Source organism: Salvelinus namaycush, chromosome 32 (assembly GCF_016432855.1).
Source record: "Salvelinus namaycush isolate Seneca chromosome 32, SaNama_1.0, whole genome shotgun sequence".
Lineage (NCBI taxonomy): Eukaryota > Metazoa > Chordata > Actinopteri > Salmoniformes > Salmonidae > Salvelinus > Salvelinus namaycush.
This window is the reverse complement of record NC_052338.1, coordinates 24,291,090-24,306,590: the sequence shown is the minus strand read 5'-3', so window position 1 is coordinate 24,306,590 and position 15,501 is coordinate 24,291,090. Positions and strand designations below refer to the sequence as shown.

The 15,501-nt window shown below is 41.4% G+C and overlaps 1 protein-coding gene across 2 annotated transcripts in view; it reads right to left on the bottom strand.

Moving 5' to 3' along the window:
* Window positions 1-6,771: 6,771 nt before the first annotated feature.
* The window catches only part of LOC120027513 (src-like-adapter), a 28,865-nt gene continuing 20,135 nt past the window's right edge, over window positions 6,772-15,501 (bottom strand). For both annotated transcript variants that reach the window (XM_038972474.1, XM_038972475.1), the window contains exons 7-8: window positions 9,987-10,119; window positions 6,772-9,803 (exon numbers count right to left, since the gene is read on the bottom strand). In XM_038972474.1, coding sequence (XP_038828402.1) covers window positions 9,584-9,803; window positions 9,987-10,119 — 353 coding nt within the window. In that variant the 3' untranslated portion in view covers window positions 6,772-9,583. The remainder of the gene's footprint in view (window positions 9,804-9,986; window positions 10,120-15,501) is intronic.

Genomic DNA, 15,501 nt, shown 5'->3' with positions numbered 1-15,501 from the left:
CACACCGAGCAGAGCAGACAGGATCATTTGCATATAATTTCCTTCTCTCTCTGCGTGTGAACTGAGACGTTTACAGGAAACCTTGCTGACATTCTCCCCAGTGACGAGCGTTGGCGTATTCCTTTCGGTACAATTCTGTATTCTTAATAGTGCTTCTACATCTGCATTGCTAGTTTTTTGGGGTTTTAGGCTGGGTTTCTGTATAAGCACTTTGTGACATCTGCTGATGTAAAAAGGGCTTTATAAATACATTTTATTGATTTGATTGATACTGTATTATTTTCTTTCGGAGAGTGTGATATCACTGTTTTGTAGATGGCTGGTGTGTAAATCCATTCACTGTCTTGTCAACTGTGTGTGTGTGTGTGTGTGTGTGTGTGTGTGTGTGTGTGTGTGTGTGTGTGTGTGTGTGTGTGTGTGTGTGTGTGTGTGTGTGTGTGTGTGTGTGTGTGTGTGTGTGTGTGTGTGTGTGTGTGTGTGTGTGTATTCAGCACTACAGAACAGGCCTGTTTTTGAGACATCCCAGTGTCCTATAGGCTACACTACAAAGGGCCGTAGAAACCCAATAAGAGACAGCAGGCTGACTTCCACTGACCACACTGAGCTGATGGCTATTAGTTCTCTGTGTAGAGCTAAAGGTATTCTCACTGTACTTAAGTAACAGTCACATGAATAGAAACTGAACTTTTACATATGTAGCCCACGCTTCAGGGGGATCCTTACATGTTTAATGAAATGAGAAAAGACACCCAGGGGTTTCGTTTAGAACTCCCCAAACTCTGTTGAGGTTCTGGAATTACAACGGCTCTTCTGGAGTCTGGAATTTTTTGTTAGTTTTCCTCTGACTCTCTTGACAGAGTTGGACATGGTTGTATGTGTTGGCTAAGGCTTTTTGTTTGATTTGAAAATACAGCTTGTCATGTATTGCTGAAAGACTTTAAAATGTTGTACATTTCAGGAAAGTCCTCCGTCAACAGGTGGATCGAATTAAGATCCTACATCTGTATTGGGCAATGGTTGAACAATGAACTATATTTGAACTCACTAGCAGCTGCAAGTTCCAAATACATACTGCTGATGAATGTTGTAGATTATTCTAAGGTTGCTATGTACAGTATATCTTAGGTCAGCTAACAGTCAATAGCCTTCCACACTGAGAGTTTATTCTCTTTGTTTGTCAATATTATTCATTTCAATTTCAAGAGTAGAGGCTTCCAATTAGCCCTACTTACTGGACACAGATGCCATTTCAACTTCTAGTTTTGATTTACATTTGGTTGAGTTATCAACAAATGTAAATTCAAAGTGAAATCATGTCATTGCATGAAAACAATACGAAATTCCCTTACGTGTACCTGTGTGAGAATGCTGTTCATCGACTACAGCTCAGCATTTAACACCATAGTACCCTCCAAACTCGTCATTAAGCTCGTGATTCGTCATTAAGCTACATGATTCCATATGTGTTATTTCATAGTTTTGATGTCTTCACTAATATTCTACAATGTAGAAAATAGTACAAATAAAGAAAAACTCTGGAATGAGTAGGTGTGTCCAACCTTGTGACTTGTACTGTATATATATATATATATATATATATATATATATATATATATATATATATATATATATATATATATATATATTTCATTGTTTTGTACATGCAGGGCTTCAGGTGAGATTGTTCTTTACAGAGTCAAGTATATTTGTCCAGGCCTCAATTGTTCCTTGACTAGCACCATTAATTCTCTCTGTCGATACATCTAATGGTTTAACTTCTAATAGTAAATGTATCTACTGGTTAAATGGGAGAGGGTTAATAGCAGCACTGCCTGCCAGCAGTAATCTTCTCTGATTGATTGAGAGATTCAAGGGGCTGTTATTGTTATGTAACATAATAGATGAAAAGCTTTGAATATTTAAATGAATTTTGTAACTTTGCCCCAGAAGCATTTAACTGCAGTGCACTCCCACATAATATGAAGGAATGTGTCTAACTGATTTAGGGGACACAGTGAACCGTTTGGAGTTGGGGCCAATTTAATCGTAAAACGTCAAATGTATAAATTGATGGTTTGGGATGCTAAGGTCATATTTTTCCATATTCTGTTCCAGTTAAAGCAAGGTTCAGATTCAATTATATCTGTGGACCACTCTTTTTTAATGGCTAGCTCAAAATATGAGTTTTCCGAAAGAGGTTTATATATTATGGTGATCAGTCTTTCAGGAGCCCAGATAGTTTATTTATAAATCCCATCATTGAATGTTTCAGTAATTGGGTGTCCCAAGGGACTTCATAGGCCAGCATAGCTGACCTAAATTGTAAATATAGAACAAAGGAGTTGCCTGGTAATGTGTTTGCATCTTTAAATCTTGGAATGTTCTCAAACCATTACTGTCCATGATATCGGTAAGGGTACGGATTCCACATCTGGATCATTGGGGTGATGCAAAAGGCCGGCCTCCAGATCGCAAGGCATTATTGTGAAATATTGGAGTATGGGCATACCATTTTGATTCCCAGTTACATTGTTTTTCAATTTTGCGGCAAATAGAAATTGTGTGAGCAATAATAGGACCAAAGCATAGTTTACGTTGTTTAAGGGACATATCAGTGAAGACCACCTCTTCCAGGGCAATAGCAGCCACCACCTTTCTGTATATACTCAGCCAGGGTATGTCTAAACCAATTTGATGCCTACCCTTCTCATGTGAAAAGGAAAAGTGAAGAAATAGGGCTACGTCCCAAATGGCACCCTATCTTTTAACCGTGGCCCATACATTAGGGCTTCGGTCAAAGTAGTGCATGTAGGGTACAGGGTGCCAGTTGGGTCTAAGTATAGGACCTGATGTAATTAAGAAAAGAGGAAACACAGAGCCCCTCTTCATGATTGAGGAAAGCAAACATTTATCCAGATTTTGTCAAGGCACGTCAGGGTTGAGCATCCAGAGCCTGATGTTGTCAGACATTTGGACAGCTGGCTCTGCTCTGGCTCTGCTCTGGCTCTGCTCTGGCCCTGCTCTGGCCCTACTCTGGCTCTGCTCTGGCTCTGCTCTGGCTCTGCTCTGGCTCTGCTCTGGCCCTGCTCTGGCCCTGCTCTGGCTCTGCTCTGGCTCTGGGGCTTCTGAGCTGAGGATGTGGCTAGATTAGAAAGGCCTGATTATATAACGCTAATTGCTGCTAGCTCAACACAGCTCTCACTGCCTCTCTGGACGAGAGAGGGTCTAAAGAGATGAGAAAGAGGGGGCGGGGGGGATATTTTGTTTTCCTTCTTATTCAGGGAAAATCCGTCATGTATTGTTCCACCATGTTTTCCTTGGTGCCTTAGATCCAGTGTAACATCAAACAGACCTCAGGAATGGAATGGTGGAATCAGAACTGTAAGACAGGAGAGAGTGTAGTTTGTTATGTCTCCACAGCCTTTCTAGTCACATCTGAAACAGGGTCGACCTTGAGGTTTTTCCGGGATAGAAGAGAACGTGTTCTCCTGTGAGGGTGTCCAGTTCTTCAGTTTGTTAATGTTGAACTGATTCTCTTCCGCTCTCTTCCCCGTTGTGTGCCTTTGTTTTGGTTGACACATTCTCAAGGCTGTGTGATCGTTGGCAGAGTAGTGAGGTATTCCTTTACAAATCTGCATTTGTTAAACACTTAAACACTTCCATGATATCTGGGAAATGCAGTCATTTCTTGTTAGATATTTGCTTGTGAAATCCATGGGAAAGGGAAAGGGCTTGGCCTATTTGCACATTACAAGGACATTTGTTTCTAAATAACTCATAGTATAAGTATAAGTCTATTTACTCTGGGTGCTACCACACCTATAAACTCATATTGGAAGTTTATAAGAAATCAAGCCTATATTTCAAGGTTCAGAGATCAGCTTGAGTCTGCATCACCAGGCAGGCGATGCTTTAGCAATGACGCTAGCTAATGCATTGTGTTATGCCCCGCTCATAATGCAAAGTACAGCCGCCGATGGACACACACACACACACACACACACACACACACACACACACACACACACACACACACACACACACACACACACACACACACACACACACACACACACACACACACACACACACACACAAAATAAGCTGAATTTGTTTGCCTTGCAGATGTTTAATGGGGATATTAAAAGCAGAGAAAACAAATATTTGATCCTGCTATGAATTCAATAAAGAAAATGTGCTTAGTTTGTCTCAAGGAGTCAGAGTTCCTACAGGTTGCTAAAACATCTCATGAAATGTAATTAATCATATGGGCCATGTTGCTGACTTTGTAAAACCAACGTGCTCCAGATACAACATTTGCAGCCTGCCAAGCTTTTGGTCTTTTCTGGCTTTCACTGGTGATTGTCTTGAGGAAAGTGGAAGAACGGACAGTCTTAAGGTTGCTGGTAAACTTCTTAATAATGTCTAAAATATCTATTTTGGGTTAAGCCGGAAAAGTTCACTGTACAAACTTTATTGAGTCATTTTTAGAAATCTGATCAGCATGGATAAGGTTTCTCCTTAGAGAATTACATGACTACACAGTTTGCATTGTCAGACATGGTTATCATTGCTGTCTTCTGTATGATCAGAGTTACCCACAGAGATAGAGTCATACAGGAAGTACTTAAAGGGATATTGCGAGATTTTGAGATTTCAGTTTTTTTTCTACTTACCCAGAGTCAGATACCATTTTGATGTCTCTGCGTGCAGTTTGGAGATGATTGAAGTTAGCATATTGTAAGTTTATCGTAATTGCTGGTAGTCTCCCAGTACAATAGCCAGCTCCCCCTTCAAAAGCAGGGAAATAGAGCTTATAACTACTCGAAAGCTGGGTGGTTGGTCATTTATAGTTTTACAAAGCTATACATAGTAATCCATCCTTATACATTTGTTAATTTGACTGATAATCATAAGAATCAAGATTCAATCCCCTTCCTCGTTCTGTCCAGTTGTCGAGATCGCACCGTTGTATCTGTCTCATTATGGTGTCTGTGAGTGCACGGGCAGTGCCATTGAGACAGATACAATGTTGTGATCTCTATACATCTCTATGTAAGATAATTGCATCAGAGAATTGATTAGATAACATCTTCAGATATCAGACAGCACCCACTGGGCACAACTGGTTGAATCAACATTGTTTCAATGTAATTTGTCAACATATTGTGACATGGAATCTATTTGGAAAATACATTGGATTTAAAAAAAAGTTATCAACGTAAACTGTTGTTTTGAGCTTGAAATTTCAACCAGAGGATCATGTCATCGTGGTAACCAAATTTCAACATAGACAAACCAACATCCAGATTATTTATATCCACTATCAGATTAAAAAAATAGTCTGTGCAGGACCTCCAGCTAGAGAATTGATCTATGTACAGCTACCCTTTGGTCTCCCAATCCAAGGTTTTAACCAAACCCAGCCCTGCTTAACTATGATATTTTTCAATGACTATTGCCAGTGTGCTATCGTGAGAATGATTCACCTTTGCTATTGAAGTCATTCCAGAGGGTAGGCTTAACAGGGCAAATTAAATGTGGCCGTTCTCAATCAGCAACTATGATATTTAGGTCTATATAACATTTGCAAAGTCATCAACAGCAATTGTTAGAATTCAACCCAGAATTCAACTAAATAATAGACAATACAATAGACCTAGGATTTGAAGCTATGGTTGATTTCAAATGTAATAATATTAAGTGATATTGAATTGTATTTGGTTGTCAACGCAACCAAACATCAACATTTGAAGGAGATGTATCTTCTGCTTGGATAGTTCCATCTGTGCCACTGATTTAGTCTGGCTTTAATTCCAGTTTGTCTACAAATTTAAAATGTGTATGTTGGATTCACGTTTCCATCTCCACCAAAAATCTAAGTTAAAGAATTGGGCAAATTCAAGTCAAACTTTATTTAAAGTGCATCAACGTCTCCAACTCAACCAAAAATAAAATTTAAATAATCAAATTAAGCCAGTGGCTCAAATTGAACTATCCAAGCAGTAGATACATCTCCTTTAAATGTTGATGTTTGGCTGAGTAACACATCCATGGCCACCTTTGGAGGTTACTGTAACTATACATTTCTTCTTACGTAACCATAAAAAGCGTGCATCTTCACGATAGCATGCAGAGGTCATCGCAGGTCTGTGGAGATCATCACAATTTCTGTAAAAAATCTGCGCAGAATCTCTAACGGCAGTGATCACTTGCAACATGCACTTTTAATGTAATCTCAACTATTACTGTAGATGAAGTACAGTGATATCACAGTAATCTGTTGTATAAATAAACAAAATATCTGACATTGTATTCCCATTTGAATTTTGCTGTGATTTTAAATGGTTGAATGCGCTTTGATAGACATTTGAGTGAAACTAAACCAAAAATCAGATGTTGTTTTTTCATTGGAATTTGGTTGTGCTTTTAGATGGTTGAAGTCACAGTGATAACACATTGGAAATTCAACTAACCTTTGGTTGTCTTTTTAAGTGGGTGAATATAGGTTGTAATCTCATTGATCAACGTCTCAACCAAATTATTATCCAATTATCCACATTGAAATGATGTAGTGTACCCAGTGGGCAGCTTTCACAGTCACAATGAACCTATCAGCATCGCATATGGCCGCCATGAGGCATTGGCGAGACAACAACAGCACACGACACAATACACTGAGACTCATGAGGTAAACCAGAGTATTTTCAATGTGCTGTTTTCCCCAATGTTTGCTAGGATTCAGGAATGCTATGTTGATTCCTATTCAATTTGGTGCATACTTGAAGCCCTGGGTTACATTCAAGAGGACAAATTGTTCTCAGCAGTCATCTTCTAACATGATGTTTTATCAACTTATTATGGCTTCTCTGGACATAACTCCCCATATCCCTTTCAGAATGAACCTTATGTTATGGCTAGTCTCTCGTGACAGACGAGCTGGCCAGGCCAGCGCACACACAATATTTGGTTCTGGGTGCCGAGATTATATGATAATTAACTTTTATTTATATGAGCAACTTGTACACTCAACTGAAATCAGTTTGCAAGGGTTAGGCTAAAGGTTCTGAAACTGTAACAATTGACATTGACATGCTGACAGACACACACATCCATAAATGACCCATTTACACACAGTAAACATCCATAACATAGCATTCAAGTCTTACATCAATCAACTGTCATGACGCTAACATGTTTTGTACTCTGGCAGGACACTCGGTCAGGGCTCTGGATTCCAGACGGACTTCAAATTCACTGTTGATTTACCCCACGGGAAATTCCTTCTCAGATCAATCCCAAAGGCTCAGATAAGGACAAATGTATGCTTTGGAGGAAAAAATAGTATCTCGTAACAGATGATGAGAACCAATGTGTGCTTTGGAGGAAAAATAGTATCTCGTAACAGATGATGAGAACCAATGTGTGCTTTGGAGGAAAAATAGTATCTCGTAACAGATGATGAGAACCAATGTGTGCTTTGGAGGAAAAATAGTATCTCGTAACAGATGTTAATATCCTAAATAGAGTAGCTGGCCACTAAGTCTCTTAGTTCTTCTTTTAAACATATTTTTTGTGTGCTTTGTGTTATTTAGATAGGACAGTGAAGAGGAGACAGGAAAGATAGCAGTAGTTCAGAAGGGCAGTGGTTCAGATTCAAACTCATGCCAGCACTTCTCAAATCTCTCCTCTGGGACCCCCAGATGTTTCACAATTTAGTTGTAGCCCTGAAGTAACTCACGTGATTCACCTAGTCAAGGGCATGTTGATAAGTTGAAAAGTTTAATCAGGTGTGCTAGCTCCAGAATAGATCAAATACATGGAAAGTCTGGGGGTCCCTGAGGAGAAGTTTGAGAATGTAGCGTTATGACTATAACTACTGTTCCCTGAAGGAGGGAAACAAGGTACAACATACAATGGGGAGTCTCACTCTCTCGACATTGGTTGACGTATATACAATTGCACCTGACAAGGCCAATGAAATCCGCACCTCGCTGGAAGACCCGCCTAGTGACTTTCCCCTGTCTCAGCTGTAAGCACCCTGTGGGCTACACTGGGAAAAGTGACATCCAAGTGAAAAAACCTTACAAAGTGTGTGGTGATGCCCAACTCGCCGCAGCACAAATATCTCCTATAGTCAACCCTTTAAACAATGGCCAAAATGCTGCCAGCCCCCTGGTGGAGTGGGTGCGTACTCCACTAGGTAACCCTTGTCCCTTGCTGTTTTATGGCAGGAGATAGCCTCCACAATCCAGTGGGAGAGACACTGCTCAAAGAGTGCCCTGCAGCTGAGCTGGATTAGCAAAACAGACAATAAGCTGGTCACACAATCGGATATCCCAGGTTGTTCAATGTATGTGTGTAGAGCTTGCACCAGACACAGGGCATGTAACCTCTGTTGCTCTTCAGAAGCAAATGGAGGAGGCAAAAAGGGAAACACCTCAAAAGCTAAGGACTTGTAGGGCATGGCCATTACTTTTGAGGCAAAGGCCGCATTTGGACACAAAGTCACCTTAGAGTCGACCGGGGCGAACTGAGTACAGGAAGGGTGTACACCTTTCAGGAACTGCAACACCAGTGGGTGAGCCCCTGGTGAGGCTCAGTCAATTCCCACATTCTGAGATAGCGGCCATATATACTTTTAAAGTGGAGAATGCTTTTAAAGCTCCTGTAGAAACATAAGTATTTCCCAGAGCACTGAAAATGAACCAGCCCTTTATCTTGGCACCAGAGCTTAAACACTTGCCACTTATACTCATACAGCCCTCTCATGGAGGGAGCACTTACTGACTGAATGGTAGCAATAACATTCAGAGGTAAACCTATAGCCATCAGATCAGCCCTCTCAGGGGCCAGTTCCATAGTAACCAAATCTCCGGCCTCGCGTGCCAAACCTACCCGTGCGTCTGGAATAACAGATCCCTGCGCTGCCAGGAGTTGCCATGGGTCCCCGCCTAAAAGGCGAACAATAACAATCTCCATGATCCAAGGCTGCCTGAGCCAGGGAGCCAGGGAGCCACAAGTATCAATGATAAACCTTCCCGACGCACCCTCTCCAATGTGGGCTGAATCAGAACCACTGGCGGAAACGTGTAAAGGAGGATCTAAGGCCACTGGTGTGCCAGAGCGCCCGTTCCCAACAGGTCACTCGGATCCCTCATCGTTTTCTCGTGATGCTTAAAGATCTACGTCGGCCCTGCCGAACATTTCCCATAGTATGTTGACTGACTGAAAGAAAATGTAACGTTATGACTATAACTACTGTTCCCTGAAGAAGGGAAATGAGGTACAACACCTGTTTGGCCCAGCACCGCCTGTTCCTGGGCTCGGTGAAGAGTGGTATTAAATTAAAGGAATGAATCTGATCCTCACGTTTATCACCTGTGGAAGGCGGGACTTCCAGTGAGGTGTGGATTTCATTGGCCCTGTCAGGCGTGATTGTACATCCTTCAACCGAAGAAGCGAAAGTGCAACTCCTCTGTAATATGTTGTACCGAAGTTGACTGACTGAAAGGGAACCACTAGCCTAGGCTATATATGTGTGCTGGGGTTCGCAGAACTAAGTGTTGCACCATCCAGGCCACTACATATCATAGTCCTCATCCAAATCCATATGGCTAAGGCTGTGGTTGGGGATCACACAGACAGATTTGCTCTTCTTCTTGCGGTTCTTCTTCTGCTGTGCTGGGTCATAATCCCCGACCAGAGAGAGGTAAGAGGCCATGCTGTTTCTGACACCGTAGCTCACCATGTCATTCCTGTTCTCCTGACCCTGCGCAGCCCCTGCGCTGATCAGATCTTTCCTGTTGATTGGTTCATATATATAGAGAGAGGGGTGATTAGAACATGTTTGAGCCAATCACGCAGAGTCCCATCTTCCCAGTTTTCCCACAAGCCATGTTTTCCATTGGCCAAAAAGCATGACTACAATTTGATTGCAGAGATATGAGAGCTGCAACGAATGATACTAAACTATGGGTCGGTACCTGTCTATTTTCTTCCAGTCAAAGTTGTTGTGTCGCATCACTACAGGGGGTGGCTGAGAGGTGATGTCTATGGGGCTGATAGTCCCAGACAGACACGGGCCAGTGAGAACACAACACAGACCATCTGCAGAGTCTAGGGGATCAGAGATGGACTGGGTTAGACACAGACACATGCACATACACTGTATGTTATCAAAAACAAACACATACTGTATTCTCACAAGCACTCATGACATGAAGCGGTCAATTATGTACAACAGCAAACCAATCAGTTTTTTAGTTTTGCCTAACCCTACCACCACTCCCCTAATTGGAGTAAACTAACGGACAACAACACTTGGGCTTCTACTTCCAGCTTATACATACTATATACATTTTACGGACACAGTATATTGTACATTAGTTATCTTTTGCTTGTTTTTAGTCCCACCGTTCGGCTACCCTCAACCCCTCCCATCTATCTGTGAAGACCATTTCTATTTGCCATATATTTTCAACTGTGCTTTGAGGTTTCACAAAAGTTCTGAACCTATTTAGATTTTATGGACATAAACTCAGCAAAAAAATAAACGTCCTCTCCCTGTCAACTGCGTTTATTTTCAGCAAACTTAACAGGTGTAAATATTTGTATGAACATAACAAGATTGAGACATAAACTGAACAAGTTTCACAGACATGTGACTAACAGAAATTGAATAATGTGTCCCTGAACAAAGGGTGGGTCAAAATCAAAAGTAACAGTCAGTATCTGGTGTGGCCACCAGCTGCATTAACCTCTAACACCTCCCAAACCCGGATCCGGGAGCACCCCCATCAGTAGAAAAGCTACTAGCATAGCCTAGCATAGCGTCACAAGTAAATACTAGCATCTAAATATCATTAAATCACAAGTCCAAGACACCAGATGAAAGATACACATCTTGTGAATCCAGCCATCATTTCTGATTTTTAAAATCCAGCCACTAACCAAGAAACAACTTCATCAGATGACAGTCTGATAACATATTTATTGTATAGCATATGTTTTGTTAGAAAAATGTGCATATTTCAGGTATAAATCATAGTTTACCATTGCAGCCACCATCACAACTCTCACCAAAGCGACTAGAATAACTACAGAGAGCAACGTGTATTACCTAATTACTCATCATAAAACATTTCTTAAAAATACACAGCGTACAGCAATTGAAAGACACAGATCTTGTGAATCCAGACAATATTTCAGATTTTCTAAGTGTTTTACAGCGAAAACACAATATAGCGTTATATTAGCATACCACAATAGCAAACATCACAACAGCATTGATTCAAGCCAAACATAGCGATTACGTATAAACCACCAAAAGATATAAATTTTTTCACTAACCTTCTCAGAATTCTTCAGATGACAGTCCTATAACATCATATTACACAATGCATATAGAGTTTGTTCGAAAATGTGCATATTTAGCGGCACAAATCGTGGTTATACAATGAGAAAAGTAGCCAAGCTTCAAAGAAAATGTCAGGAGAAATCTTGGGAAAGGCACCTATTCTAATCGAAAACTATTCATAAACTTGACTAAAAAATACAAGTTGGACAGCAAATGAAAGATAAATTAGTTCTTAATGCAATCGCTGGGTTAGATTTTTAAAATTAACGTTACTGCGCAATACAGCGTGCGCTAAAGCGAGACCGCCCCATAATTCATGGCGGAATTATTATTTAACATTTGTCAACATAAGTACGAATTAACAGCATAAAGACTGCTTACTATTAGCTGAGCTTCCATCAGAATCTTGGGCAAGGTGTCCTTTCTCCAGAACAATCGTCTTTGGGTTGAAAGATGTCCTCTTGTCCGGTCGAAATAGCCGCTAATGTTAGCCACCAACTGGAGAGGTGTCCACCTCGTGAAAGCGCATGACAAAGAAATCCCAGAAAATCGCAATAAACTGCTATAAACTGCTATAAGTCGGTTTAAATTAACTACCTTATGATGTCTTTAACACCTATAACGAATAAAAACATGACCGGAGATATAGAACTACTAAAACGAAAGCGTTTGCAGGACGCCATTGTGATGTCTTCTTGCGCCAGGCGCACCGTTGAAAAGGACGGTACTTCCGTTCCACGGTCTTATATAAGGTCCCAGATTGCGCAATCCACTCCATTCAAATTCTCCCCGCTTACTGACATCTAGAGGAAGACGTATGCAGTGCATGTAGCCCGATGGCTTACATGGGGACTTATAAACTGACCTCAGAACAGGGACCTCGATTTCTGAAATCTCACTCCCTGACAGGAAATGTGCTGCAGAATGAGTTCTGTTTCACTCAGAGAAATAATTCAAACGGTTTTAGAAACTAGAGAGTGTTTTCTATCCAATAGTAATAATAATATGCATATTGTACGAGCAAGAATTGAGTACGAGGCAGTTTAATTTGGGAACTCATTTTTGCAAAGTCGAAATGGCGCCCCCATAGGCTCAAGAAGTTAAGTACTGTAGTGCATCTCCTCCTCATGGACTGCACCAGATTTGCCAGTTCTTGCTGTGAGATGTTACCCCACTCTTCCACCAAGGCACCTGCAAGTTCCCGGACATTTCTGGGGGGAATGGCCCTAGCCCTCACCCTCCGATCCAACAGGTCCCAGACGTGCTCAAGGGGATTGAGATCCGGGCTCTTAGCTGGCCATGGCAGAAGACTGACATTCCTGTCTTGCAGTTAATCACGCACAGAATGAGCAGTATGGCTGGTGGCATTGTCACGCTGGAGGGTCATGTCAGGATGAGCCTGCAGGAAGGGTACCACGTGATGGAGGAGGATGTCTTCCCTGTAACGCACAGCATTGAGATTGCCTGCAATGACACAAGCTCAGTCCGATGATGCTGTGACACACCGCCCAAGACCATTATGGACCCTCCACCTCCAAATCGATCCCGCTCCAGAGTACAGGTCTCGGTGTAACGGTCATTCCTTCGACGATAAACGTGAATCCGACCATCACCCCTGGTGAGACAAAATTGTGACTCGTCAGTGAACAACACTTTTTGCCAGTCCTGTCTGGTCTAGCGACGGTGGGTTTGTGCCCATAGGCGACATTGTTGCCGGTGATGTCTGGTGAGGACCTGCCTTACAACAGGTTTACAAGCCCTCAGTCCGGCCTCGCTCAGCCTATTGCGAACAGTCTGAGCACTGATGGAGGGATTGTGTGTTCCTGGTGTAACTCGAGCAGTTGTTGTTGCCATCCTGTACCTGTCCCGCAGATGTGATGTTCGGATGCACCAATCCTGAGCAGGTGTGGTTACACGTGGGTGCCACTGCGAGGATGATCAGCTGTCCATCCTGTCTCCCTGTAGCGCTGTCTTAGGCGTCTCACAGTACGGACATTGCAATTTATTGCCCTGGCCACATCTGCAGTCCTCATGCCTCCTTGCAACATGCCTAACACACGTTCATGCAGATGAGCAGGGACCCTGGGCATCTTTCTTTTGGTGTTTTCAGAGTCAGTAGAAAGGCCTCTTTAGTGTCCTAAGTTTTCATAACTGTGACCTTAATTGCCTACCGTCTGTAAGCTGTTAGTGTCTTAACGACGGTTCCACAGGTGCATATTCATTAATTGTTTATGTTTCATTGAACAAGCATGTGAAACAGTGTTTAAACCCTTTCCAATGAAGATCTGTAAAGTTTTGGGATTTTTCAGAATTTTATTTGAAAGACAGGGTCCTGATAAAGGGATGTTTCTTTTTTTGCTGAGTTTAGTATACATTAGTTATCTTGTTTTTTTGTTATTTTTAGTCCCAACCTTCAGCTCCCCTCCACCCCTCCCATCTATTTCCGATCTGATCAGTTTGTAAAGTGGCACAGCAACACAAATACAACAATCCATGGCTTCCCCAGAGTAAAATACAAGGAGCAAATTGGAGACACAAATGATAGTAATGAATAGCTAAAGGAGATCCTGGAAAAGATAGATAAAATGCTCTCAATGCACACCAAAACAACAAGAAACTGCTACAATCTGTTAAGACAGTAGATTTGTTTGAAAAGGGCTGGAGAGAATGGGTGTATGGATGCATAGGGTTGTCGTGACTCTCGCTCCTGGGTGAGGATCAAAGATAGCCAGCCCCCCCTCCCCCCTCTCTTTCCCACCAGAGAGGAAGGGGGGAACTTTTTTATTTTTCTCTCTTGCCTTTGCAGTATTGAGAATGGAATGTCTGAGTGTTACAACAGGGAGACACTTGGCCAAAACTTTAACATTAAAAGACTGGACATTGAAACAATATTTCAAACAATATTTCACTAACATAAAGAATGTGGGAAATGGTTGGTGGGGATCCAAACAATAATCATGTCATATCCGTTGTTGTTTTGTGACGTCATTAGGGATGGTATAACAAGATAACTGTAACTCTGCAAGTGTACACGTCCTAGTTATCGGATTTACATCTAAATGTTGTAAAACGTATATGATTAAATATGAAACAATTTGTGAGAAGATTAAATGTGATTTTAGCCTTCTAAATGAGATAATTGTTTTTCACATAAACTTTTGCCAAGTCAGTAACAATGCCCATGTGAGCACAGACATTGTGGCAATGTGATGGAACTGCCCTCTAAGATGAGTGCTTAAAAGGACTCGCTGAAGAATTAACATATCAGACCAGAGAACGCGGGGAAAATCCACACGTTAAAATGGTTGCAATTTAAATGCAGACCAGCGTGACTGACTGCGTGAGCTGAACATTACAAAATGGTTAAAAACTCTCAACGAGTGAAGACGAAAAACCTACACATTCAGTCTGAACCTGTATATGTAAAACAGTCTAGGAAACTCGACCGAAGCCGAGAAAAGAAGAACATTTCCCTATCACCACCGTGGGATATACCTTTGACGTATCTACTGTAACGAACAGGAGGAAGAACAGACCCCTCTCAACATCGTGCGTTATGTCTGATGTATCCACTCTAGCGAAAGCTCCTAGACAAAGAAAACTACAACTACAAAGGACATTGTGACCTCTAGTGGACAACCAGAGACTTACACAACCAGTCTTACATCCCTCAACTTCCTATAGAACATTGAGTTCAGAGAGAGATGACAGACAAAGACATCTAAGCGTAAATATGTGTTGTTTTTCTAAATCCGAATGGGCAGTTAGGGTGCTAAATATCTATATTTATGGTGAGCATATTATTCAACTGTATGTACGACAGTTGAATTCCTTTGTCTCTCCATTTCCCTATCTTTCTGAACCCTCCATCTTGTGTAACATATCGATTTAGTCCACTAGGGACTTTTCATTGCATTATGTTAGTAATCAACGTATACTGTGTGTGTATGTGTTTATGTATATCAGTGTGATTATTTAGTTCGTAAATTAAATAATTAAGCCCATTTGTGTATTGCTGATTCATACGTTAGGTTAGGTTTTGTGTAGATAGCCAAGAATTTTGTGACATTCAGAATGAGACTGATGAGGTAATGACTAACAATTGACTGTGATTGAAGTAAGAGATATTTATATCTTTAGAG